This window comes from Ceratotherium simum, chromosome 39 (genome assembly GCF_057802395.1).
Source record: "Ceratotherium simum simum isolate JZ-2026a chromosome 39, ASM5780239v1, whole genome shotgun sequence".
NCBI classification, from domain to species: Eukaryota; Metazoa; Chordata; class Mammalia; order Perissodactyla; family Rhinocerotidae; genus Ceratotherium; species Ceratotherium simum.
Genome location: NC_141938.1, coordinates 4,478,605 through 4,506,363, shown reverse-complemented (window position 1 = coordinate 4,506,363; position 27,759 = coordinate 4,478,605). Strand labels below are relative to the sequence as shown.

The 27,759-nt window shown below is 41.4% G+C and overlaps 1 protein-coding gene and 1 long non-coding RNA gene across 5 annotated transcripts in view; one reads left to right on the top strand and one right to left on the bottom strand.

Annotated features, from left to right (window-relative positions):
- Positions 1-27,759, bottom strand: part of LOC147912110 (uncharacterized) — a 360,528-nt gene that overhangs the window by 69,856 nt on the left and 262,913 nt on the right. The gene's annotated exons all lie outside the window — the stretch shown is intronic.
- On the top strand, positions 1,739-27,192 carry LOC101389190 (uncharacterized). Of its 4 annotated transcripts, none has more exons than XM_087425980.1 (6): positions 1,739-1,871; positions 7,340-7,528; positions 8,203-8,389; positions 24,144-24,270; positions 24,475-24,535; positions 24,917-27,192. In XM_087425980.1, the coding sequence occupies exons 3-6, from the start codon at positions 8,252-8,254 to the stop codon at positions 26,442-26,444; spliced, it is 1,854 nt and encodes a 617-aa protein (XP_087282106.1). In that variant the 5' UTR covers positions 1,739-1,871; positions 7,340-7,528; positions 8,203-8,251; the 3' UTR covers positions 26,445-27,192. The 4 variants fall into 4 exon arrangements, with proteins under 4 accessions (XP_087282106.1, XP_087282105.1, XP_087282107.1 ...); XM_087425979.1 differs by having other exon boundaries at positions 24,135-24,270; XM_087425981.1 differs by lacking the exons at positions 7,340-7,528; positions 8,203-8,389 and having other exon boundaries at positions 1,741-1,871; positions 24,135-24,270.

The following is a 27,759-nucleotide window of genomic DNA, read 5'->3' as shown; positions in this document are numbered from 1 at the left end:
CATCTTTATTAAAGATTTGCAATGTCCAAATATCCAAAGCCCCTCCCAACCTCACCCCATTCCTTTTAATTTCCAAAAATGTCAATCCAATTTTTGGCAATGAAAACAGTTTAATGGTTATTATTACTAGAAATTGGTTTCAGGGAAAATGTGCCTAGAAAAGATATTTTCTTCACATACCCTCAGAATTCTTGCAGCTCTATCACTGACATCTCTTTGCGTGTATGTATACTCGCTAATGACCATCCAATAGAAATGGTGCCTAATTTGTAAATTTAAAATATGGAAAAGTATATAGTCACTTTGCTGTCACGATATGATTATCAACAATATGTGTTTTTTGGGTGAAACTCCCTTTCTTTGTTTTCATTTTATTTATTTTTTGCGAGGAAGATCAGCCCTGAGCCAACATCGTGCTTATTCTACTCTTTTTGCGGAGGAAGACCCGCCCTGAGCTAACATCTATTGCCAATCCTCCTCCTTTTTCCCCCAAAGCCCCAGTAGATAGTTGTATGTGTCGGGGGAAGAGGGAGAATCTCCCTCTGCCCTTTTCCTTAAGGTTCTTCTGGCTGGCCAAATAATTAACAAGACAGGTTAGCAGGAGAAAATAATACCAAGTTTAATAACATGTATACATGGGAGAAAGCAGGGACACTGCGTTTCTCAACACAATAGCAGAAATTCTCGTCTTAAATACCATGTTCAGCCAACGACAAAGGAGGATTTTGGGGGTGGGGGAGTCAGTTTCAGGAGATTACCACCAAAGCACAGTAAACAGGAGTAAGGTTATTATGCAGCTTTAAGGCCTCAACTTCCACATTGATAAGCCTCTAGAAATGAGGCCATCCCCCTCTCTTCTCAAATCAGAGAGGGAGATACCTTTACAAATGGAGATTTTCCTTATAAATGTAAATGATTGGTAACTCCTCGCAGGGCCATCCAGAGAATGTGGCCAGAGAGACAGAACTTCTGATAAGAGGGGCTTGTTGGTGCCTTTCCTATTGTAACCTCCATCCTACATTATCTTTACAGCCATCATGATAGATCTGTTCCAGGAAAGAGCCACCATGTCAAATTCTTTAGGCAGTTAGTGGGGGAGGTCAAATGTCCCTAGAGAAAACAACCAAGGTAAAGAGATAGATTTCAGGGTGGCCAAATCTTGATCTCCCACATATGTCAAAGTTGCACATCCTTCTAGTTGCTGTTTGTGGGACGCAGCCTCAGTATGGCCGGAGAAGCAGTGGGTTGGTCCGCTCCCGGGGTCCCAACCCCGGCCACCAGTGGCAGAGCACACACACTTAACCACTAAGCCTCAGGCTGACCCTGTTCTTGCTTTTAATGCTCTCTTTCTGAACCTGACTGAAGTTCTGGAAGGATGCCCACCTAATGCATCCCTGGTGTCTGTGCCTGTGTACCTATTTCGCAAAACTATGTCAGACTCCCGTTGTCAACATAAATCAAAATGGAGAGAGACTAATTATTGCACACGGCGAGGTGACTTTTAATTGTGTTTGTAAAAGCATCACAGTTGCAGGAGGGCGCTCCGAGCACTGCTTTTCAACGTAAATCTCCCTGGCAAGGACAAGTTCTGGGGGGCGTTAGGCTCAGACACATAACTTGAGGGGGCTGTCACTCAGGCAGGAGGGGGCGAGGTCTTGTGAGCTGTCCAATCAGAGGCGTCGCTGGGGCAGGTGGGTGGGACAAAGGAGTCCAACTACCGGGAAGTAGCTGCTCGCTCCTTCCCCGCTCGGGATCCCCTGTCCTCCGCCATTAAAGCCCCACGGTGCTCTGCCGCCGACGGTGTCGCGTTGTGACCTCTACGAAGTCGTAGGAGTAGGAGGGACGCCAGAGAACCCGGGAACTTAGAAATGGTGAGAGTTTGGCCCGGGCGTTGGGGTTTGAGAGAGGAGGGTCTGGGCGGAACCGGCCGTGGGGGGACCGGCCTCCCCGCGGTCACCTCCGGAGTCTGCGGGCCCGAGTCCGCGGGGGCGCCGCTCGGACCTCAGTCCCCTCCGGCCGCAGCGTGGGGGCGGGGCCGGCAGCCGGGACCCCGGGCGTCCTGTGGTCACTGCGCGCGGCGACTGCGGCCCCGGAGCCTCTCTGGGCAGCTCTGCGCCCGCAGCCCCGCGTGTCCCCAGATGGTGCGGTGACCGCGGGGAGGGTCATCGGGGACAGTCGTGACTCGGTCTCCGGGGCTCCTGCGTGGGAGGAGCTGTGGTCTGTGGGGTCCCCAGTCCCTCCTTTCTCCTCCCGGGGGAACCTATTTTATTTTGAATTTTCCGTCTATTTGGGGAGCAGGGTCTCAAATCCACGACATTGTCCCCTCAGTCTAGGTCTTCCTGGTGCTGGCGCCAGAGGCCTAAATTTCCAATCCCTCCCAGAATTCCGGAATGCCACGTTCGCATCTCTGATTCACAGCATTATCAACTATTTGTCGTCCTTTGTGGATGTGAAACAGATCCAATATTTTAATTGTTTACCATTTTCTCACAGTCAATGGATGGCTGTTTTTTAAAAGATTTATTTTGTGTGTGTGGATATTTTGCATGAGTGAAAAGCAGCCTATAACCACCTGGAACTACATTGTGTGAAAGACTGGTGCCCCTCCCCCCAGGATCTTTCTGGGCACAGACATCCTGTGGGAAGTCCTTTGGGTGGAGTTTCCTCTTCAGAACATTTATTTATTTATCCCCCCGCCCGCCCAGAGCCCCAGTAGATAGTTGTATGTCATAGCTGCACATCCTTTTAGTTGCTGTGTGTGGGACGCGGCCTCAGCATGGCCGGAGAAGCAGTGCCTCGGTGCGCGCCCGGGATCTGAACCGGGGCCGCCTGGGCCGCCAGCAGCGGAGTGCCCGCACTTAACCTCTAAGCCATGGGGCCGGCCCTTGAGAACATTTTTGGACCGTCTGTCCTGCCAGCACTGTCCCCACCTAAGTTAGCCACCTTTTAAAGATTTATTCACTTACTTACTTACTTATTTATTTATTTATTTATTTAAGATTTTATTTATTTATTTATTTTCCCCCCAAAGCCCCAGTAGATAGTTGTATGTCATAGTTGCACATCCTTCTAGTTGCTGTATGTGGGACGCGGCCTCAGCATGGCCGGAGAAGCGGTGCGTCGGTGCGCGCCCGGGATCTGAACCCGGGCCGCCTGGGCCGCCAGCAGCGGAGTGCGCGCACTTAACCGCTAAGCCATGGGGCCGGCCCTTGAGAACATTTTTGGACCATCTGTCCTGTCAGCACTGTCCCCACCTAAGTTAGCCACCTTTAAAAGATTTATTCACTTATATTTTAGTCTCAGTTTCTCAATGAATAAAAATTGGTTTTATTGATACAATTTGAAACACAATATAAAATATTTCCAAAGAGGTTGTGGGGTATCAGAATTGGCCACCCTAAAATGTGTCTATTTGACATGAGGATTATTTTCGGCTGGTTAATTTTAAGAAACTGTAGACAGGCAAGAAGCTCTGAAAATCAAGTAGAAGTTACCCTTTGTAAGGGACATTTACATTTCTAAGGGAAGTCTCCATTTGTAAAGATGTCTCCCTCTCTGTACTGGGAAGAAGGGGGGATGACCTTATCTCTAGAAACTCTTGTCAATGCAGAAGGCATGGACTTGAATCTGCATAATAACCTTACTCTTGTTGACTGTGCTTTTCTGTTAATCTCTCAACTGACTCCTCTCTCCTCCTACATCTTCCTTTGTCTTTAACTGAAGATAGTATTTAAGGTCACAGCGTCCGCCATTTTGGCGATTTGCTCAGTTTTCCTGGGTCTCTCCCATGTATACATGTTATAAAGCTTTGTTGGATTTTCTCCTGTTATCCTGTCTCATGTCAATTTAATTTGTAGCTCAGACAGAAGGACCTAGAGGGTAGAGGATTTGTCTTCCTCCCCTACAAGGTAAATTACAGAAAAATGAATTATTCTAATATTTCTTTGCATGTATTCCATTCTTCTTTCTCTTTATTTCTCCCATCATGGTTACTAATATTCTGAAATCTGTTCCTTAATTTTGGGAGGGTTCAAAACTTCAAACTTTCCAGGAGTTAGACTTGCAGACCTGAAGTGCTCAAGATGATTAATAGTTTATAAAACAATTTCTTGCCACGGAAATAACAAGTAACATTATTTTTTCCCAGCATGCTCTAGATACTTATAGGTTTTCTTGTTGAGCTCACAAAGTGCCTTACAGTCTTCTTCCCTCCTTTCCACATAAACACTTGGTTTGAGTGATTTTGTGTGATTGTTCAAACACTGGGTTCATGTTTTTTAAAATATCAGTGTGGTCCAAAGCAACTCAACCAGACACTCCACAGTCATGAGGCCCTCTCCCTCACTTGGAGGCCAATGACTCCAAGATACGACCCCCTTGAGCCTTCAGTGGAAGTACTTGAAGGCCAGTTATTCTTCCGGGTGAGCTTCCCCTTGTAGGTGTCCTCCCTGCTCTCCCCCACCTTGAAAGGAGCGTTTATACTGAGAGAAGCTACAGAGTCCGGGAAAGCTGGGGGTGCACCATGCGTTGTTTGGTTGGAGGAGGTGGGGGGGATGGAGGTGATGCCCTTTCTGAGGTTGTAACAGTGCTTCACTTGGGCCTGTTTCTAGATACAGGTTTGAGTTTTCACAGTGTAGGGTCACACAGAAGGTAATTTGTGCACACTGAGAAAGCCTGATGAAAGTCAGGATTTCTCTGTCCTTGATTAGGGTCCATAGATTTGGGAGTTTATTTGGGTCACAACTTTAAAGATTTTATTTATTTTATTTTTTCCCCCCAAAGCCCCAGTGGATAGTTGTATGTCGTAGCTGCACATCCTTCTAGTTACTGTATGCCGGACTCGGCCTCAGGATGAACGGAGAAGTGGTGCCTCAGTGCGCACCCAGGATCCGAACCAGGGCCACCAGCATCGCAGTGCGTGCACTTAACCACCAAGCCACAGGGCCGGCCCTGGGTCACAACTTTAAACTGAATCCTGCTAAGTTGACAGTGGCTGATAATGGTGGTTTCTTACTGGCTGTGTGTGGTATTTTCTCATTGGCTGGGCTGTTACTGGGCAAGGAGAAATTCTTCCTACCTCCAGATGGGGTGTGTAAGGTAGGCATCTTCCTGTTGAGGAATGGGAGGTACACTTGTTTTTTGGGGTCTGAAAAATACAGTGAGTAGTACTGCATGGTAGGTCCTCCTTCAGGACTTGCCTACTCCACTTTCAATGAGATTTCCTGTATTTCTGTTGACGTTTGCAACCCCAGGTGACCAGGAGGTGAGGCAGTGGCAGAACCCAGAACCCATGTCATGAGGCAAAGTCCCCTGGAGCACAATACTCCCCACTGTCACATAAACATCACCTCTGCACCAACAAGCACAGTTTCACAATAGTCTCTATACCACCAATTATGTCAAAAAGAGATGCCCTCGTCCTAGCTCTGGGAGTCCCTCAAGTGCCCTGCTGTACCTCCATCACTCTCCCTCAGATCTCTGGCACATTCCACCCTGCAGTTTCAGTGGCTCGTGTGCTGACCACATCTGGCTCCCACACCTCAGAACCTGCTTCCAGAGTGAGTTTGGAGCCCACCCACCAAGGCCAGTGCTTACTTTCTCTGGAACAGGACCCACGGTGCAGAGTTCCAGCCCTGAGGCCTGTGGGAAATGGTGATTTCAGCCAGACCCTCCACAGTCATGGGCCCCTCCCTTCACATGGCACCCAGAATGCAACGGGCACCACACCAAGGGAAGTGGGGGGAAATGGTGAGGATTTACACCCCTCCTGAAATGTGCAGGTGCAGGTGATGCCCCCTCCTTTGTGGGAGGCCACGCTCACTGTTTCCTGAAGGGAAGGGGCAGAAATGAGCCAAGCCACATCCCAGTGTGCTCTTGCAACAACTTCCAGTGCTTTCCTGGGTCCCAAAGGTGATGTCTCTGTGTCTGGGAGACCTGGGGTCTGAGATACTGAGGCCTCCTCCCCCGGATCAGTGAATGTTCCAGGACAGGGTAGTGATCAACACCTCAGTGAGGATGGCCCATGGGGCTGACCCATATGGGTTCTGGGTGCAGGTGGGACATGGTGGCTGGGCGATGATGAACAGAAATTTGTTGTCCACACTGAGGTTCCAATGCGAAAGCAGAGTGAGGAAGGGGCATGTAGTGAGGGGCGTGGTTCTGAAAGTGATCATAGCAGCGTGAGGGGCTGGAACACGATGATCACTGCAGCCATTGTGGGCCCTGACTCTCCCCTCTTCAGGGCCTGGGCTGTGTGTCTCTGGGCCACTCTCTTTGAGGATTTGTGACTTTGGGTGTCTGTGTGTGAGTGTGTGCACATGTATGCCCAGTGAGAAAGCCTGTGAGATTTTGTATGTCTGTCTGGGGTGCTGTGTGTGTATGTCCTTAAAATCTGGAATGCTTTTATTTCATTTGGTGCCTAATTGCCCTTGTGTGAACAGATAAATCCTTGTCTTCTTTCTGACTGTATTAATCATGTGTTTTATTTTGTGTCTCTGAAGATGTTTTGACATCTTGGAGGCCTCTCAGACATAGGGAGACATTGCCTCTCCCAGGGGGACCTAACTCCACCTTGGCAGTGGCCAGCCTGTCTGGAGCAGGCCTTTCATGTGCACACCACCCAGTCCAGTGCCCTGTCCCTACAGACCTCCTTATCCACCTCTCACACACCACGATGATATCTCCCCTGCCCTAAACCAACCCAGAGTCAGGTACCAAATGACAAGACCCCAAATCCTGTTGGAATTGTTCAAAGTAGCCAATCCTAAGCTGCTTACACTGCCCTGACCTGTGTTTCCTGTGGAAACCGAAATAAAGGCTGTGGCCTAGATTTTTGTCCCACTCCTGATTTGGCCTCCTGAGCAAACATGATGCATCGCCTGTGACCCTGCCTGGCATGGCATGCCCCCTTATTTTGGGGAATACAAGTAATAAAATATTTCAATGACACTTGCCAGTCCTTTTTGTCACTTAGTCACCTACATAAATTACAATCTCAAGGGTACAAATTGGACACTGATCCTAAGGAGAAAGCGTTCAGTTAAGATGGTGGGACCACTGTGAGGGGACTGAGTGAGGTCTGTGAGAATATGAGTCCACAGCAGAGGCGATGTCTACCCGGGAGCCTGCAGCAGAGGACCTGAGTGCTGAGCAGGGACATACTCACCTTTGGTCCCCTCACTGAGCTCACAGTAGAAAAGCAAAGTGACAGAGGGACAACTCATGATGAGTGAGTTTCTGGATGCTTTTTTAGCAGTGAGAGGGGCTGGAACATCATGACTCCAGCCATTCTAGTTTCTGACTCTACGATCCAGTCTCCCATTTTGTGTTTTTTTTGTAGAGATGTACTTTTTGTCCTGTGTGGTGTCAGGAAGGGTGAAATCCCTTCCCCACGTGGAGGAGCTGAGACACCCTCTTTGGGGATTGATTTGGGAGCCAGGAGACACCCCTCTACCAGGTGGGATGGGAGTGAGAACAGTGCACTGTGTGAAGATCTGGGCCTGTGATGAGGTCTGTGTGAAGCTTCCATGTGAGTATGTGTGTGTCTGTCTCTCTATGAGCCCTGATATGCAGGAAGTATTGGTGTGACAGGCCTTCCGGTAGGTGCTCTTGACATAAAATAACCAATAACCTTTCTATAAATAAGAGAGCTGAGTTTTACTTGAGCCAGAGTGAGGATTATAATCAGGGAAGGCCTTTTCCAGAAAGGAAGAAAGCATTCTGGATAAGCATGGTGTTCAGTACAGGCTTATATCTTTTTAGAACAAAGGACATGTATTAAACACATTCAGAACACATATTCATCGAAGTTTCAAAGAGGTATCCACATGCCAGTTAGTGGGTCAACATGGCCCTGATGATGAGAGAGGGATGGATTAACATTGGTGGGCTTTACCAATAGGGCACAGGAGGGGAAGTATGCATGCTTATCTTGAGAGTGCATTCTTTACTTTCATGGTTACAGCAGATGTACAATGTATGTCTGATAGGTCGTAAGTCAGGCTTTTTTTAGTTCAAGTTGAATAAGTTTTGTACCTGAATAGTTACCCCATATGCCTCAATATGTGAAAATCTCTTGTCAGTGCTTTGGTGAACAAAGCAGAGCAAATATCCCTCCTTCACTTTGAAGCTGACATTTTATTTTATTTTATTTTATTATTTTTTTTTTAAAAGATTTTATTTATTTTATTTTTTCCCCCAAAGCCCCAGTAGATAGTTGTATGTCATAGCTGCACATCCTTCTAGTTGCTGTATGTGGGACTCGGCCTCAGGATGGACAGAGAAGTGGTGCCTCGATGCGCACCCGGGATCCGAACCTGGGCCACCAGCATTGCAGTGCACGCACTTAACCACCAAGCCACAGGGCCGGCCTGAAGCTGACATTTTAAAGGTGAGAAGTTATATAAATAAAATTATACCATATGTCTGATGGTGATTGGCTCTAAAAAGTAAAGTGGGGAGGAGTGCAGAGGGCCCGGGCCCTGTGTGTCTGGGAACATCTCTGTCTGTCTGAGACCTTAACTCTGAGAGTTTGTGAGTTTGTGTGTCTGCATCCGCGGGTGTCCTATATGTGCTATGACAAGATCTTTGTGATTTTGTATGTCTGTCTGGAGCTATGCACATATGTCCTTTAAAATCTGTTAAGTTTTTTCCATGTTCTTGCCTAATTGCCCTGGTAGCGTCTTTCCTACCACATTGGGTAGAACCGGTGAGAGCACACATCTGTGTCTTCTCTCAGATCTTAGAGAGAAAGCCTTCAGTCTTTCACCATCAAGAATGATGTCAGCTGTGGGTTTTCATTGATGCTTTATTTCAGGTTGAGGTAGTTTACTGAGGGAGTTTATCGTAGTTCATTGAGTGTTTTCCTCGTGAAGGGATGTTGAACGTGGTCTAATGCTTGTTTGTATCTATTGAGATGATCCTGTAGCTTTTTTTTTTTTTTAAAGATTTTATTTATTTATTTATTTTCCCCCCCAAAGCCCCAGCATATTGTTGTATGTCATAGCTGCACATCCTTCTAGTTGCTGTATGTGGGACGCGGCCTCAGCATGGCCAGAGAAGCGGTGCGTCCGTGTGCGCCTGGGATCCGAACCCAGGCCGCCAGCAGCGGAGCACGCGCACTTAACCGCTGAGCCACGGGGCTGGCCTGATCCTGTAGTTTTTGATGTTGATTCTATTAATGGTTTCTTATGTTAATTCACTTTCAGGTGTAAAACCAACATTTGTTTCCTGGGTTAAATTCCACGTGGTCATGCTGTTTAGCTCATTTTATATATGGCTAGATTTACTGTACTAGCATTTTGTGGAGTCCTTTTTCATCTACGTTAAAAAGAGATATTTATGTACCAAATTATAATGTACTATGTAGTATAAAATTATCTAACGCTATCTATAGTGTGTATCTTTGTGTTATATGTGTATATATAGAAAGAGAATTTATAATACAGTATGTATATGTGTATATATATAAATGTATATTTTATAGGTAGTGCATTACCTGTATATAGTATAGTTAGCATATACCACTGTACAGAATTAGCATATATTATGTATAAGTAGACTATATTATATATTATTAACATATATAATTAGTTTTGTAGTGTATAGTATAGTGTTATACATTTACAGAATAGCATTACAGAGCCGACCCCGTGGCTTAGTGGTTAAGTGTGTGCGCTCCGCTGCCGGCGGCCCGGGTTCGGATCCCGGGTGCGCACCGAGGCACCACTCCTCCAGCCATGCTGAGGCCGCGTCCCACATACAGCAACTAGAAGGATGTGCAGCTATGACAGACAACTATGTACTGGGGCTTTGGGGGAAAAATAAATTAAAAAAAAAAATCTTAAAAAAAAAAAAAAAAAGAATAGCATTACAGTCTTATCAGTCTACAGCATAGTGGGCATCTTTACCATGTCTGTCCACAGAGTTACTCAAATAACTCATTCACATCCTGCCATAGGCTCATAGGGGCCCCTTACTGTCTTGATACTCCAAAGCCTGCCTCCGCCACCCCTGGTTTGTTTTCTCTGCTTCTGAGTGCAACTGAGGTGTCAGTATGTGTTTCAGAAATTATAACTGATTTATCAGGCTGAGGGTTGAAGTGAGGCTCTGCCATTTGATTTTTTTTTTTTTTTTTTTTGCTTGTGAGGAGGATCAGGCCTGAGCTAACATCCATGCTAATCCTCCTCTTTTTTTTGCTGAGGAAGACCGGCTCTGAGCTAACATCTATTGCCAATCCTCCTCCTTGTTTTCCCACAAAGCCCCAGTAGATAGTTGTATGTCATATTTGCACATCCTTTCTAGTTGCTGTATGTGGGACGCGGCCTCAGCATGGCCAGAGAAGTGGTGCGTTGGTGCACGCCCTGGATCCGAACCCGGGCCGCCAGTAGCAGAGTGCACGCACTTAACCGCTAAGCCATGGGGCCGGCCCCTGCCGCTTGATTTTTAAGACATGAAGAGACACCTGTGACCTTCTTATTTATTTGAGTAAGTATGAGCAAGATTATCACAGAGTGGTTTCTCCTAAAGCGTAACCTTGGATAAGTAGCTGATGTTCTTATTGCCAGGCAGCTAGACCATGGCCATTGAACTAAGAGTCTAAAACTATGAAGATGATGTTGACTGTTGGCCAGGACATCCTTTAGCATGAATGCCTGCAGATTGACTAAGCCTGCTGACCTTGAGGTCCTGTCTTTGATCAGGTTCGAGTCCATCATATGATGATTGTGTGACCACCATTGATGTGAAAATAGGTGCAGGATTTATTTTATTTACGTGAACCAGAGAGCAAAACATATTTCACAAATTAAAACATGTGTCCTTTGCATTTCGAAAGGAAGAAAAAATTACGTGCTTTAAATTGCTTCTTTGTAGACAAATGCTGAAAAGCCTTACAAGAAATGAAGTACATTGTTATGTACATGAGCATGGGGAATATACAAGCTAGTGCTAGAAGACATGCGAGGGGCAGCCTTTAGGCACTTTCAAATCTCAGGCTAGGTTTTTGAAAATTGATACTGACAGTAAACAATTCATGATAAACGAAAATTCTATTAACCATATTTTATTTTTAATAGTGTTGAATACCAAATTCAACTGAATAAATTTTAAATGGTCTAACTGGCTTTATTGAGCAATTCATCAATTGGGCAGCATCCCATGTGGCAAGCGGAGAGGAGGTCCAGTGGGCTACAGAAAGTGAAAAGTTTTAAAGCCAGGAGAAGCAAGTCATAAGCAGAATAAAAGGATTATTTCAGGCAAAGTTACCTTCCTTTGGGGACAAATGGGTATTATTAGGTGGATTCCCACATCTTCTTTTGGGGATTGGAGTGGGCCCATTACCTCATTGGTACAGACCAGAAAATTCTAGACTGACCAGTTAGGTTACATTCCTGGATAAGACTGAAGCTGCAGTTAGGTTAGGTAACAAACCCTGGTTTGGTGAAGTGTACCTAGCAAAAGGGACCCTGCTGGGGCCTGTGGTTTTCTTTTTAACAATAGTTTATATGGGCCGGCCCCGTGGCTTAGCAGTTAAGTGCGCGCACTCCCCTGCTGGCGGCCTGGGTTCGGATCCCAGGCGCGCACCGATGCACCGCTTCTCTGGCCATGCTGAGGCCGCGTCCCACATACAGCAACTAGAAGGATGTGCAGCTATGACGTACAACTATCTACTGGTGCTTTGGGGGGAAAATAAATAAATAAATAAAATTATTTTAAAAACAACCAAACAGTTTATAATCAAATGACTGATATATTTTTAACTTTTAATTAATTTAATTAATAAGTTTAATTTTTAATAATTCTGTGTTAATTTTTGACATTTTTTTTGAAGTGTGCAATACATTTTAACCATAAAAAATTAATTTTTTCAATTCTATTTCTCTGTAAAATGACAAGTGATAGTACAGCCTGTAGTGACATCGTATATCGATGTCAAGAAGGTTTACTGATATCGGGTACTGTATTAAATGCACTAGGGTGGTGTATTAATATGAGGAGCTCCGGTGACCTCACTCTTCAGTGGAACTGGTAAAAATTAATTTAAACCCTCTGGAAATTGTCCTAATGGCAAGCAGCAAATGAGGAACATTTATTCTAGAAAATCAGTAAATTTTCTGTGAGAAAGGAGAAAGTGTGTAGGATTTGAACCATCCTCACTCTCTCCCCACTCTCAGCTCAGGAAGTGAACACTCCTCTCCAGAGTGCTGCACCCGGAACCAGAAGACACGATTCTGTCTTCCTAAGCTTCCAGGACAAGCACTTTTTCCTAGGATGAGCAGGACTTCAACGTTACCCATCTTGCCCTCAGCTACATATTCCCAAATTTAAGTCCTTCATTGGTTCACATGAGAACTGGGGACACTCTTCTTGCACCCAACCCCTTCTCCTGGTACAGAGGCTCTGCTGTGCTCATTCTTTGCTGAGAATACAGGAGACTGGTCACTCTTTCCCCTGCTCATGAGGTGGCTGTAACATGAGACAATCAAGAGGACCTATGGCTGCTGTCTCTCCACGGCACTGATCACTCAGCCCCTAAATTGGGATTGTCTCCTAGAGCGAGTCTTGCTATTGTCCCTGTCGCAGCTCCAGAGTCCTGGAACTGAGATTTTTCCTGAACTCAGGGGAGAAGCCAGCTGTAAAACACAAAACTGTTAATTCCTTCCCAAAGGAATTAACTTGGCCAGCAAAAGATCATGAAAAGCTCAAGCCAAATGACACTCTCAAAAAAGTGGAGAATGAGGTGAAAGGCAGTGAGTAAATTTGTGTATTTAATGAAGATACTGCTTAGACTGTAGGCTGACTAGTTTCTAGAAAGAACCAGAGAATTCCACTGCTGGGAGGGTACTTCCAAGGGCCAGAACAAATATCAAACAGTGACTTCAGAAAACATTTCTACAAAGGAGCCAGAACTTGGCTGGACTATTTGAGAGAGGAAGTTGTTCCCCCCAGTACATTGGTGAAAATAGTAGAGCAATAAGCTAGCAATTAATCTAGTTTAACTATGGAGTGTGTCCATGGTGGAGGAAGAGAGCCCTACCAGTACCACTGTCTCATGACGGTAGACGTACCCAAAGCCATGCTGGATTCTAGGAGATATATCAGAGGTTTTGCTCTGTGTCGAGGATACACATTTAACTAAAATTATCTGCCCAGTCACTGAACAAGTAATTAAGCTAATAACAATAAAAATTAAAAGTAGGAAGGGAACCAGAACCCAGAGTTGCTAAAATACATTACCTAAAATGTCTGGTTTGCATCAAAAATATGAGACATGCAAAGATACATGAAAGTAGGAACTATATACTGGAAAAAACACAGCAATTGAAAATTTACCCAGCTCTTACAGGAAAACCCAGTAAAATTAACAAGTGATATCTCAGCAGAGAAAAGAGAGGTCAGAAAGCAGAGGGATAACATATTCAAGTGCACAAAGAAAAACCTATCAACCAAGAATCCTATATTCACCAAAATTACCATAAAATATAAAGCTGAAATAAAGACTTTCCCAGGTTAGCAAAAACAGAAAATTTATTAACAGCCAACTATCTTATGAGATTACTGCAGGAGTTCTTCAGGTTGAAAGCAAGTGACCCAGGATGGTAATTGGTATCGGTAGAAAGAAACAAAAATGCCAGTATCAGTAATTTTGTAAATATGAAAGACAGAAGAAATACCTATTTCCTCCTTTTTCTCTTAGCTCTTATCCAAGGAATCGTATAAAATACTATATATTTCATATGCTGTTGTGCTGATTACATATAGAAATGTAATATATGTGTAATTTGTTTCTCGTTAAAAGCACAAAGTTCCAGGGTGAGAGGGAAGCTGTGTTGGGCTAAGGAAGTGACTGCAGATGGTAAAGAAATAAGTGTAACAAGATATTATTGAGGTACATCAATAATAGATATAATGTGCATGACAATACTGCAACAAAAGTGGCAAATGGGAGAGAGGTATATAGGAGTAAAAATTCCATGTATCCCTGGAGTTAAGTTAGTATACATTAGAGGTTTATTCATCTTTATTCTTATAAATTAAGAAGTATATGTTAAATAGTAGAGTAACCCCTAAAGAAATAACTGCAAAAATATAGTGAAGTCATTTAAAATTTAAAATGGTATATTAGAACATATTCAATTATTGCAAGGAAAACCATAACAGAGAAGAGAAGCTAAAAAAAAAAAAGAGAGAATTGTAGAAAATGAAAAGTAAAATGGCAAATAATTACAATCATGTCAGTAATACTAAATGTGAATGGAATACATTATCCACATAGGAGGAATAGATTGTCACCTCTGAGTAAAAAAAACTAAAAGCATGATCTAAATATATACTATGTACAGCAAACACACTGTAGATGCAAAGATATAAACAGATTAAAAGGAAAATCTCTGGAGAGATAAATCTTTACAGCACACAAGATAACTGGAGAGTTGATACAAATTTCTAGCAAAATAAGACTTTAAAACAATCACTAGGGGGCCGGCCCCGTGGCTTAGCGGTTAAGTGCGTGTGCTCTGCTACTGACGGCCTGGGTTTGGATCCCGGGCGTGCACCAACGCACTGCTTCTCCGGCCATGCTGAGGCCGTGTCCCACATACAGCAACTAGAAGGATGTGCAACTATGACATACAAGTATCTACTGGGGCTTTGGGGGAAACAGAAAAGGAGGAGGATTGGCAATAGATGTTAGCTCAGAGCCAGTCTTCCTCAGCAAAAAGAGGAGGATTAGCATGGATGTTAGCTCAGGGCTGATCTTCCTCACAAAAAAAAAATAAATAAATAAAACAATCCCTAGAGATAATGAAGAATATTACATCATAACTAGAGTGTCAACATTTATGGCCTGCATCTAAAACAGTAGAAAGAAAGAAATTTATAGCCATTAATGCCTAGACTTAACAAAGAGAGATCTCAAGTCTGTAACCTAACCTTTCACCTTAACAGACTTAAAAAGATTAGGTACCAGACCCAAAGCAAGGGGAAAAGGAAATAATAAAAATTAGAGCAGAAGTTAATGAAATGAGAAATAGAAAAACCACAGAGAAAATCAATGAAACCAATAAGTGGGTTCTATGGAGTGATTAACAAAACTGACAGATATTTAGCTAGATTGATCTAGAGAAACAGGGGGACATTCAAATTCATAGAATCACAAGGAAATAGTGATACTACTACTGACATTATTGAACTAAAAAAAATTGTAGGAGAATTCAGTGAACAATTGTATAGAAACAAATTGTATAACTCAGATGAAATGGACAAATTCCTCAAAAGACACACACTACTGAACCTAAATCAAGGATAAATGGAAAATCTGACTAGAAATATAATAGGTGAGGTGGTTGAAACATTAAACAAAGAACTACCCACAAATTAAGACTAGACACAATGGCTCCATTACAGAATTCTCCAAAACAGTCAAGATTAATACTGATTCTTTACAATTTCTTTAAAAAATTAAGAGAACACTTCATACTAATGTTGTGAGGCCAGTACAACAAATGCCAGCAAACCCAATCCAGCAATATATAAAATAATCATACACTGTGACCAAGTGAAATTTATTCCAGCGATGAAGGGTGGGATTAACACCTCAAAATCCATTTATGTAATAAAGCATATCATGGAGTGAAAATCAAAAGTGGCAGATCATTTCAATAGAGTCAAGGGCAATAATTGACAAGATCCAACATCCGTTCATGATTAAAGCACTCAGATTACCAGGAATAGAAGGAAATGTCATAACGTCATAATGAGCATATATGGAAAACCCCCACTAATATTATATTTTTATTTCTTTAATATGATATTTAATTGTAAATATTGGATGCTTTATCCTGAAGATAAGGAACCAAAGAAGGATGTCTGTTCTTTCCACTATATTGTAGAATGTACTGGAGATTTTACCATTTTCCAAGGAAGATAAATGGCCAAGGGCATGTGAAAAGAGGCTGAACATTGTTAGTCATCAAGGAAATGCAAATTAAATCCGCAGTGAGATACCACTTCACAACCTCTGGGATGGCCAGAGTCAAGAAGCGAGATAATAACAAGTTTTGTTGAGGATATGGTTAGAAATTTGAACTCTCGTACGTGGGTGGTGAGAATATAAAATGGTGTAGTTACTGTGGAAAAAGGTCTGGGAGTTCCTCCAATATAAAACCTAAAATTACCACATGACCCATCAACTCCAATCCTAGGTGCTTACTTGTGTGTGTGTGTGTGTGTGTGTGTGTGTGGTGAGAATGCTTAATACACTGTCTTAGGAAATTTCAAGTATACAAATTGTATACGTATATCACAGGATCACATTGTAATCTTTAAATATAGACAATTTTTTGTCTTGGGTGGCATCTGTGTGTTTAAAGTGAAGGTGAGACTGAGGCTGGAGTTGCCTCAAAATTAGTGGAGGCCTGGGGTTACAAGGATGACTATACCCTGTGAAGGATCTGAGCCCACCAGATGGTTACTCCTTAAAGAGCAATTATTTCAGAGAGAAAGAAGAGAGGAAAATGCAGCCACAAGGTAGCAAGATTCCAGAGGTCTCACCAGGACCCCTAAGTAACTGCTGCTGCTGCCACCGCTGTGTCTATTGCAGTAAAGATCCTGACCCCCTGGGTTATAGCGGACAACACCCACAGTCTGAGCGTGGCACAGCAAAGGTATTAGTTCAAACCGCACTTAAGCCTGGGGTCCTTAAACCCTGTAAAGCAACTAGTTGTCATGGAGGAGGCCACTAACGCTGATGGCAGTGATTTCACGCTCTCAGGAGGAGGGCCTTAAGTTGTCCATAGGCTTCTGATGCAAGAACCTGCCCTGGTCCCCACACTATGTGCCATTAGAGCTGCTGTTATCACCAGGTACTGAGATCTCTTGAAAATAGAGGCTCTCACAAACACTGAGCATGTGATCCTCTACCAAGACACCTATAGTGCCTTTGGCCTGGGAAAGAGCTTCCCACCAGCTCAGACCAGCTACTGACACTTACTTGTGATATGATGGAGCCTAACCTTGACCCTGTAGCTTATACTACCTGCAGGAGGGGCATGGCTTTTGTTTCTTCAGTTCATTGAAAGATGCTAGGGTGATGGAGGAGGTCCTTTTGCCAGATACCTTGGTTCCCTGGGGAGTTCATGGGATTAACTGAATGCACAGCACTGGGGAGTGCATAGACTTTAAGGACGACAATACACATTCATACATGATGGAGCTCAGTGGAGAGTTGCTACTCTTCATCCCTTAAGTGGGACATCCCCTGATGAACCAAACCCAAGCTAACCAAACATCAAGCAGTCATCTTACTACTGGCCAAAAATTGGCCATATCTGCACATGTTCACAATCTCTTGAATGATTGTCTAAGAGATGCCCCTTTGTGGTAAAATAACACTGAGAATGTCTTAAATCAGAGATACCCAAAATAGAAATCAAGGTAACACTTGTCTGTGTGTTACTAAGTCCACAATACAAGGACTCACCTGGACACTCATTTTCCACCTTGGAGTTGTGACACTACTGAGAGTGACCATGGCACCTCTCAGAGAATACAGTGCCCTGCTCTCCAACAAGGCATTTGGTGGAAGTTTCACTTCCCTGATGGGTCTCAGACTTGTAGAGCACCATACTGGCTTATTGAAACCAGTTGGATGAGAGATGTCCTGTTTCAGTCATCAGGGGTGAATTGTAATGAGTCTGTCTTCATGTTTTTTTTTTGTTTTTGAAAGACTTCAGTTTTCTTTAGATCAGTTTTGGGTTTTCAGAAAAATTGATAAGAATTTACAGTTTCTACATAACCTTTCTCTCTGCATCCACACAGTTTGCACTCTTTTTCAAATTTTGTCTTGCTGTGGTCCATTTGTTACAATTTCCAAACCCATATTGATGCATCACAGTGCTCAGTGTACATTAGCATTGACTGTCTGTGTTATACAGTGTATGGGTTTTGGCAAATGTATAATGATGTGTATTCATCGTTTCTGTTTCATATAGTACAGTTTCACTTCCCTAGAACTTCTCTGTGTTCCACCTATTGATTCATCCCTCCTGCAACCCCCAAATCCTTGACAACTAAAGATCTTTCTAGTGGCTCATGCTTTTCTCTTTTCCAGAATGGCATGTACATGGACTCATACACGACATAGCCTTGTCACATTGTCTTCTCTTCCTTTGCAGTATACATTTAAGATTTCTCCATGTGTTTTCATGGCTTGATACCTCCTTTCTTTTTATCACTGAGCAGTATTTCACTGTATGGATACACCATTGATTGTTTTTGTCTATTTAACTCTTGAAAGACATCTTGCTTAAAAATCTAAGTCTTATAAATTATGAATATAGCACCTATAAACATTTGTATGTATGATTTGTGTGAACATAAGATTTCAATACATTTGCAAAAATACCAAGGAGTGTGATTACTGGATCTTACTCTATGTAGTGACTCAGAATTTTGTTTTGAAAGAAGGTTCCTGCTTCCATTGTAAGTTACCAAATTCCATTTCTACGAGCAATGAATGAGGGTTACCTGTAGCTTCACATCTTCACCAGTATTTCATGTTCTTAGTGTTTTGAGATTTACCCATTTAATAAGTGTTTAATGATACATCCTTGTTTTATTTGCAATTTTCCAAGGACATTTGCTGTGGAGCATGTTTTCATGTTGCTTATTTCCCATCTATATATACTTCTTCAGTGAGATATCTATTCCAATCTTTTGCCCATTTTTTAAATTGGGATGTTTGTGTTCTGACTGTTGAGTCTTTTTTCTTTTTTCTTTTTTAAAGATTTTATTTATTTATTTATTTATTTTTCCCCCAAAGCCCCAGTAAATAGTTGTATGTCATAGCTGCACATCCCTCCAGTTGCCGTATGTGGGACGCGGCCTCAGCATGGCCGGAGAATCGGCGCGTCGATGCACGCCCGGGATCTGAACCCGGGCTGCCAGCAGCGGAGCGCGCGCACTTAACCGCTAAGCCCCGGGGCCGGCCCGACTGTTGTGTTTTAAGTGTTCTTTGGATATTTTGGATACCAGTCAAGTGTTTTACAAAAATTTTCACTTACTCTGTGAGTTGTTTTTATTGTCTTAACATCTTTCTCAGAGCAGTAGTTTTGCATTTTAATGAAGTAAAATTTTTGTTTTTTTTCTTTTGTGGATCTTGATTTTTGATTTCATATCTAAAAATTCATCTTGCAACCCAAGGTCATCTAGATTTTCCTCTATGTTACCTTCTAGGAGTTTATTCCTTTCACATTTTACTTTCAAATCTGTAATGTGTCTTGAGTTAATTTTTGTGAAATGTATGGTGCCTGCGTCTCCATTTGTGTGTGTGTGTGTGTTTGTGTGTGTGTTTTTGCATGTGGATATCAGTTATTTCCACCACAATTTGTTTAAAAGACCTAATTTTTCATTTGACTTGCCTTTCCTTCTTTGTCAAAGATCACTTGACTATATTTGCGTGGGTCTATAAGGAAAGCAGTGCACCCACGTATCCTTCAGCCTTGCTATACTCTCATTAATTCCATGAGTTATTCCTGTTGTTACGAATTCTTTTAGCCATTTCACAGACTGTCATGCCATATGGAAAAAATGTTATAAATTTAGCTACAGCATTCATAAAGATGTTCTTTCTTAAGAGGTGGAAGTTCCTCTTTATTACCAGTTTGTTGTAAATGGATGATGGATTTTATCAAATCCTTTTTTGGTTTCATTTTTCCCTCCTTTCCTTTCTGATATTAGTAATTTCTGTCTTCCATCTTTTCTTTGTTTTCTTGACTAAATGTTTATCAATTTTATTAGTCTTGTCAAAGAACCCTTTTCTTGTTTTGATTTTCTCCATTGATTTCCACAATGAGATGGATTTCTTTTCTAATTTTTATTATTTCTTTTATTGTGCTTACTACAGTTTAAATGTGCACTTCTTTTTATTGTTTCCTAAGTTAGTTGCTTACATTGATTATAGATCTTTTGTTTTTCCAGTGTATTTGTTCAATGGCATAAATTTCCCTCTAGGCACTCCTTTTGCTGCTTCCAAGAACCATTGTTATGTTGTGTTTTCATTTCTTTTAGTTCAAAAGAAATTTTGATTTCTCTTGAGACTTCTCTGATCCTATGTATTATTTAGAAGCGTGCCCCATGGCTTAGCGGTTAAGTGCGGGCGCTCCACTGCTGGCGGCCTGGGTTCAGATCCCCGGCGCGCACCGACGTGCCGCTTCTCCAGCCATGCTGAGGCCGCATCCCACATACAGCAACTAGAAGGATGTGCAACTATGACATACAACTATCTACTGGGGCTTTGGGGAAAAAAAGAGGAGGAGGATTGGCAATAGATGTTAGCTCAGAGCTGGTCTTCCTCAGCAAAAAGAAGAGAATTAGCATGGATGTTAGCTCAGGGCTGATCTCCTCACACAAAAAATAATAATAATTAACAATAATAAAATAAAAATAAATTAGAAGTGTGTTATTGAATCTCCACATAGTTGAGGTTTTCCAACAATCTTGATGTTATTCACTTCTAGATGAATGTCTAGGTGGTGTGAGAGCAGATTTTGTGTGAGTTCTGTTTTTTCAAATTTGATAAGGTGTGTTTTATGTCCCAGAATGTGGTTTGTCTTGGAGAATATTCCATGTGAACTTGAGAAGAATGTATATTCTGCTGTTGTGTATGAAGTATTCCATAGAGTATAATGAAATCCACTTGTTTCATGGTGTTCTTCAGTTCACCTCTGTCATTCCTCATCCTGCCTACTGGAATTTATAATTCTTGGTAAGGGGGAGTTGAATTCTGCAGCTTTAATACTGGATTCATTTATTTCTCCTTGCATTCTATCAGTTCTTGCATCGTGTACTTTGCCCCTCTGTTGTTATGCAGGTACACATGAAGCATTGGTGTGCCTTCTTGGAGAATGGACCCCTTTGTCAGTGTCTAATGCCCCTGTCTATCTCTGCATTTTCCTTTGTTTGAAATCTGCAGTGCCTGTGATTCATATACCTATGGCAGCTTTCTTTTTACTAGTGTTGTCATTGTCTATTTTTTTCCATCCCTTTACCCTTCATCTGTCAGTGTATATTTAAAGTGAGTTTCTTGTAGAGAATTTGTAATTGACTTCTTTGAAATCTGATATTACTGTGTGTTTCAATTGTATTGATACCATTGATAGTTAAAGCTGTTATTGATAAAGCTGGATTAGTATTTATGAAGTCTTGGTGTTGTATTTTTTGCTTTTGTTTCTTTTTCTTTTTGTCTTCCACCTTTTATCTGTCTTCTCTGGCTGAAATTGAGCATTTTCTCAGATTGTTTTCTTCTTGTCTCTTAGAATATCAGTGACACATTTTTGAAAAGCATTTTGTAGTGGTTGCCCTTGAGTTTTCAGTATACGTTTACAACTAACCCACCTCCTCTGCCAAATAACACTACACCACTTCACTGTTGTGCGACTACCTCTTAACACACTCTTCCCACTTTGCCCTTCCTGTTTGTCATGTTGTTGTCATTTATTTTAGTTGTCCATAAATTTCTCATTACCACATACATTGTTGCTAATATTGTAAACAAAGTGTCATTTGTTATACTATTTCTAAGAAATATAAAACATATTTTACCTTCATTTTTTTTCTTTTTCTAAACCTCTACCTTTATCATTTATATTCTTCCTGATAAATTTTTTTTGTGAGGAAGATTAGCCCTGAGCTAACATCCAATGCCAATCCTCCTCTTTTTGCTGAGGAAGACTGGCCCTGGGCTAACATCTGTGCCCATCTTCCTCTACTTTATATGGAATGCCGCCACAGCACGGCTTGACAAGCGGTGCGTCGGTGCACGTCCAGGATCCGAACCCACGAGCTGTGGGCTGACGCAGGGAGCACATGCACCTAACCACCACACCACTGGGCAGACCCCCTGATAAATTTTTTTTTTTTTTTTTTTTTTAATTTTTTGTTTATTGCAGTAACATTGGTTTATAACATTGTAAAAATTTCAGGTGTACATCATTGTACTTCTATTTCTGCATAGATTATATCATGTTCACCACCAAAATACTAATTACAACCCATCACCACACACATGTACCCAATTATCCCTTTCACCCTCCTCCCTCTCCCCTTCCCCTCTGGTAACCACCAATCCAATCTCTGTCCCTATGTGTTTGTTTATTGTTGTTATTATCTACTACTTAATGAAGGAAATCATACGGTATTTGACCTTCTCCCTCTGACTTATTTCACTTTGCATCATGCCCTCAATGTCCATCCATGTTGTCACAAATGGCTGGATTTCATCGTTTCTTATGGCTGAGTAGTATTCCCCCTGATAAATTTTTGAACATTTTATTCAAAGTAGGTGTACTCGACAACTTTCCTGAATTTTTGTCTCAGAAAATCCTTATTGGTCTCTTTTTTTTCTGAAGGAGATTTTTTTCTTGACAATTCTTGGGGAGTGCTTTTCTTTATTTTCAAAACTTTTTACTCTACTCTGTTCTTGCTCACGTGGTTTTTGAAAAGAAGTCCAGTTTAATTCAGATCTTTGTTTCTTTATACCTAAGATGTTTCTTCTCTGGCATTTCTCAATATATTCTCTGTCTTTTATTTTTCTCTTGTTTGAATATGATATCATGCGGGTGTGCACTATTGCAATTTATCATGTTTAGTGTTCTCTAAAATTTCTGGATGTGTGGTTTGCTGGCTATCGTTAATTTTAGGATATTTTTGTGATTATTATTTCGCTTGTTTCTTCTGTTTCTTTCTGCCTGTATTTTCTTTTCAGATACTCCCATTATGTGTATTTTAAACCTGCTGTTAAAGATGGTGGTTCTCGACTTCATAGATATTGTGTTTGTTTTTTTTGTTCTTTTTATTTTTGCATTGGGCTCTGGTCAAATAGATATTTTGTTTACTACAGGCTTTGTTAAGAACAGAATATCTGCATTCCATTTCAAAATCCCAACTATTTTTATCTTTTCCCCAATTTTGAAGACAGTGGTTTGCCCGGTGACCTCAAGGCTCTCATGGATCTAAGGAGAGTTGTTCATTTAAAGTTTTTTCATTTTCTTCTTGTGAGATCAAGAATGACTGCTTCTAAGTTCTCCTTAAGTGTGGGATCAGAAGTTGGCAGGCATCATCTAGAGTGTCTGGTCAGGAAACATTTCCTGTTGCCTTGAATAATGGAGATTTTATGTTCTTTGGAGGAAAGCACTGTGAAATCCTTCATGTATTGTATAATCATCAGCAAATTGACTATCAGACGCTCGTGGAGTTCAGTGAACTTCCTTGCAATCTGCAGCTCTTAACCTGCCCCTCAAGGCCAGCAAGGCTCAAGGTACACTGTTAAGAGTTTGACTGGAAGGAGCTGTTCTAGCACATTATTATCTCACTGTGTGTTGTAAAAATTGGCAAGAAGTAGCCTTGAGGCACTTGAGTATAGGGATTTTATGGTCTAATTTGTCATGCCTTCTTCCTTGTGTCTGAGCTCCAAGTTCCAAATAACTTTCTAGCCCCACCAAATCACACAGAGAGAGAAAGGAAGAACTGAGTCTATGATAAATATTACACATTAAAAGTGATACTTCCCCGCAGGAAGGTTTACATTCACCAGCTGCATCTGATTCCTTGTAATGGTCTGGAGTAATTTAGGACAGTGTGGCCAATTCGGCTTCATTATAAGTGTGATTTCTAGAGGCCTCCTAGACTCTTTTTGGTGATGGAAGTACATAAAAAGGTCTCCATTTCTTCACTGTGTTTTTATCCATTGAAACTTCATGTGGATTTGACCCTCTGCCTCATGGAGTGCTGTAACTGGTGGGTAAAAGGAAGAAGATGAAAGAATTTTTCTCACAAGGAAACATCAGTCTTAAAATATTTGCTTCATTTGTATAGCATTTGTGTCATTTCCTCTGTACCCTGCCATTACAGAGAAATATGCTGTCATGTGATCACAGTAAAAATATGTAAATAATTTCCATGTGTCAAAACAGTGTCAAATTGATGAGGAAGTGTGTACAGAAAATGAGTGAGTTTTTGGTGATCACAACATAGAATACAGTTTTGGAGATGACACAATCATATGCAACCTTCCTACACATGGAGTACAGATCCCCAGTGCTGTCAACCTTATGCATCCTACTCTACACATATTTGAGATGTTTCAGGACTCAGTGGCAGTTGAGGATGTAGCTGTGAACTTCACCCCAGAGGAGTGGGCCTTACTGGATCCTTCACAGAAGAGACTCTACAAAGATGTGATGAGGGAAACCTTCAGGAACCTGGCCTCTATAGGTAAGAATGAGGACATTCCTTCCCTTCTTCAAGTAGAGAACAAGTGTTTCTTGCCCATCAACATGGTTCCAGTATGTAGAATTTGGAAACAGGGGATGTTGGTAAATAAACTAGAAATGGTCATAGCTCATCATGGACTTAAAGCTAAATTTTTTCCTATCATTTCCAGTACTTTTGTATCATCTTTCTGGGTCTGCATTTTAGGGAAAACATGGGAAGATCGTGATATTGAAGATCAGTACAAAAGCCTGGAGAGAAAACAGAGGTGAGTCACACTCACAATAGAAAGCAGTGTCTGATGTAACAATTCTGTTTTGTTATGAAATTTTAAAGAGAAGCAGAGAAATAACCCTTGCTTCAAATTTAGGTATTCTTAGAAAATTTTCACCAAATATGCTTTCTGAAATGTGATGTAGAGGATCAGTTTTTGCAAAATAGTCCACTTAGAAACAGGTTTAATAAACTCTATGTAGGAATATCACTGTTTTGATAACATGAAGGGTGAAAGAAACCCTTTTGTAAAGTATTCATTATATTTAATTTCTGAGAATTGAGACAAGACAGAAAACCTAAACTTTTCCTATGAATCATAATAAATATAATAAACATAAGAAATCATTAATAATGTGCTTCTTATTTCTTACAGTGGTCATATAGCAAGGAGACTCTGTGAAAGTTTAGAGCACAGTCAACATGGAGATAAATTCAGCCTTACTCCAAATCTGAGTCTGAACAACAAAACTACAGGAGCTAAACCATGTGAAAGCAGCTCATGTGGAAAAGTCTTCCTGCATCATTCATCTCTTAAAACACACATTCGATGTCACACTGAACACAAGCTATATGACTATCAAAATTACAGAGAGAAGCCATATAAATGTAAGGAATGTGGGAAAGCCTTCCCTTTTCCCAGTGCTCTTCAAACACATGAAAGAACTCATACTGGAGAGAAACCTCATGAATGTAAAAAAAGCAGTAAAGCATTCACCTCTTGGAGTTCCTTTCAAATACTTGAAAGAACTCACACTGGAGAGAAGCCCTATGAATGTAATAAATGCAGTAAAGCATTCACTTCTTCCAGTTCTCTTCGAGAACATGAAAGAATTCATACTGGAGAGAAACCATATGAATGTAAAAAATGCAGTCAAAGATTCACTTCTTCCAGTTCTCTTCAAAGACATGAAAGAATTCATGCTGAAGAGAAACCCTATGAATGTAAAAAATGCAGTAAAGCATTCACTTTTCTCAGATATCTTCAATTACATGAAAGAATTCATGCTGGAGAGAAACCCTATGAATGTAAAAAATGCAGTAAAGCATTCACTTCTTCCACTTCCCTTCAAAGACATGCAAGTATTCATACTGGAGAGAAACCCTATGAATGTAAAAAATGCAGGAAAGCATTTGCTTTTCTCAGATATCTTCGATTACATGAAATAATTCATACTGGAGAGAAACCCTATGAATGTCAAAAATGTAGTAAAGCATTCACTTCTTCCCGTTTTCTTCGAGATCATGCAAGAACTCATTCTGGAGAGAAACCCTATGAATGTAATAAATGCAGTAAAGCATTCCCTTTTTCCAGTTCTCTTCAAAGACATGAAAGATCTCACACTGGAGAGAAACCCTATGAATGTAAAAAATGCAGTAAAGCATTCATTTCTTCCAGTTCTCTTCACGATCATGAAAGAAATCATTCTGGAGAGAAACCCTATGAATGTAATAAATGCAGTAAAGCATTCCCTTTTTCCAGTTCTCTTCGAAGACATGAAAGATCTCACACTGGAGAGAAACCCTATGAATGTAAAAAATGCAGTAAAGCATTCACTTCTTCCCATTCTGTTCAAAGACATGCAAGAATTCATACTGGAGAGAGACCCTATGAATGTAAACAATGTGGTAAAGCATTCACTTTTCTCGGATATCTTAAATTACATGAAAGAATTCATGCTGGAGAGAAACCCTATGAATGTAAAAACTGCGGTAAAGCATTTGCTTATTCCCGTTCTCTTCAAGATCATGAAAGAATTCATACTGGAGAGAAACCCTATGAATGTAAAAAATGCAGTAAAGCATTCACTTCTCTCAGATCACTTCGAAGACATGAAAGAAGTCGAAGACATGAAGGAAGTCACGTTGGAGAGAAACCCTATGAATGTCAGGAAAGTGGTTAATCCTGTATTTGTGATGCAAACTGTTGAGAATATGCAAGAATGCACACTAGAGGAAAAACCATGTAAAGGTAAAGAATGTGGGAATGCTTTTGTCATCCCAGTTCTTTCTGAAGGCATGAAAGGACTCACTTGATAAAAACCTCTTGAATGTAAACAGCATGGGAAAGACTTCATTGGCCTACATCCTTCCATGTGAAACTCCCAACCAGAAAGAAATATAAATAAAATGTAAGTAACATGGGAAACTTGATGGACATTAATTTCTGTATAATGTTCTAGAAAACTTTAACATGAAAGAGTTGTTATCAAAGTTGTAAATATATTGTGTTTACCAAGCCACTGAAAGTACAACATTGCACAGTGGGTTTCTATTAATAACTTTCAGAAATGAATATTAAGGTGAGGTAATTCTGTGTTATCCTTCATCAATACTGCTTAAAGATTATTAGGTGGTGCTTTTTTTTAAATCAGTTAATGATATTTTTTCTTGGGGCCGGCCCAGTGTTGCAGTGGTTAAGTTCACATGTTCTGCTTTGTGTGAAGTGAAGTGAACCCCAGTGACCCAGGGTTCGCCAGTTTGGATCCCAGGTGCAGACCTACTCACCGCTCATCAAGCCATGCTGAGGCGGCATCCCATGGTGAAGAGGTACAACTCTACAACAATGATACATAGCTATGTATCGGGTGGGGGAGAAAAAAAAAAAAAGAGGAATGTTGGCAACAGATGTTAGCACAGGCCAATCTTTCTTTTTTTTTTTTTTTTTTTTTTTTTTTTTTTTTTTTTTTTTTAAAGATTTTATTTATTTTATTTTTCCCCCCAAAGCCCCAGTGGATAGTTGTATGTCGTAGCTGCACATCCTTCTAGTTGCTGTATGCGGGACTCGGCCTCAGGATGAACGGAGAAGTGGTGCCTCGATGCACACCCGGGATCCGAACCCGGGCCACCAGCATCGCAGCGCGCGCACTTAACCACCAAACCACAGGGCCGGCCCATGGCCAATCTTTCTAAAAATAAAATAATCATCATCATCATCATAATATTTTCTCTTTAATTTTTTTTTTTTTTTTTTTTTTTTTTAAGATTTTATTTATTAATTTTTTCCCCCCAAAGCCCCAGTAGATAGTTGTATGTCATAGCTGCACATCCTTCTAGTTGCTGTATGTGGGACTCGGCCTCAGGATGGACGGAGAAGTGGTGCCTCGATGCGCACCCGGGATCCGAACCCGGGCCACCAGCATTGCAGCGCGCGCACTTAACCACCAAGCCACAGGGCCGGCCCTCTTTAATTTTTTATAATGTTTTAATTGTTCTTTG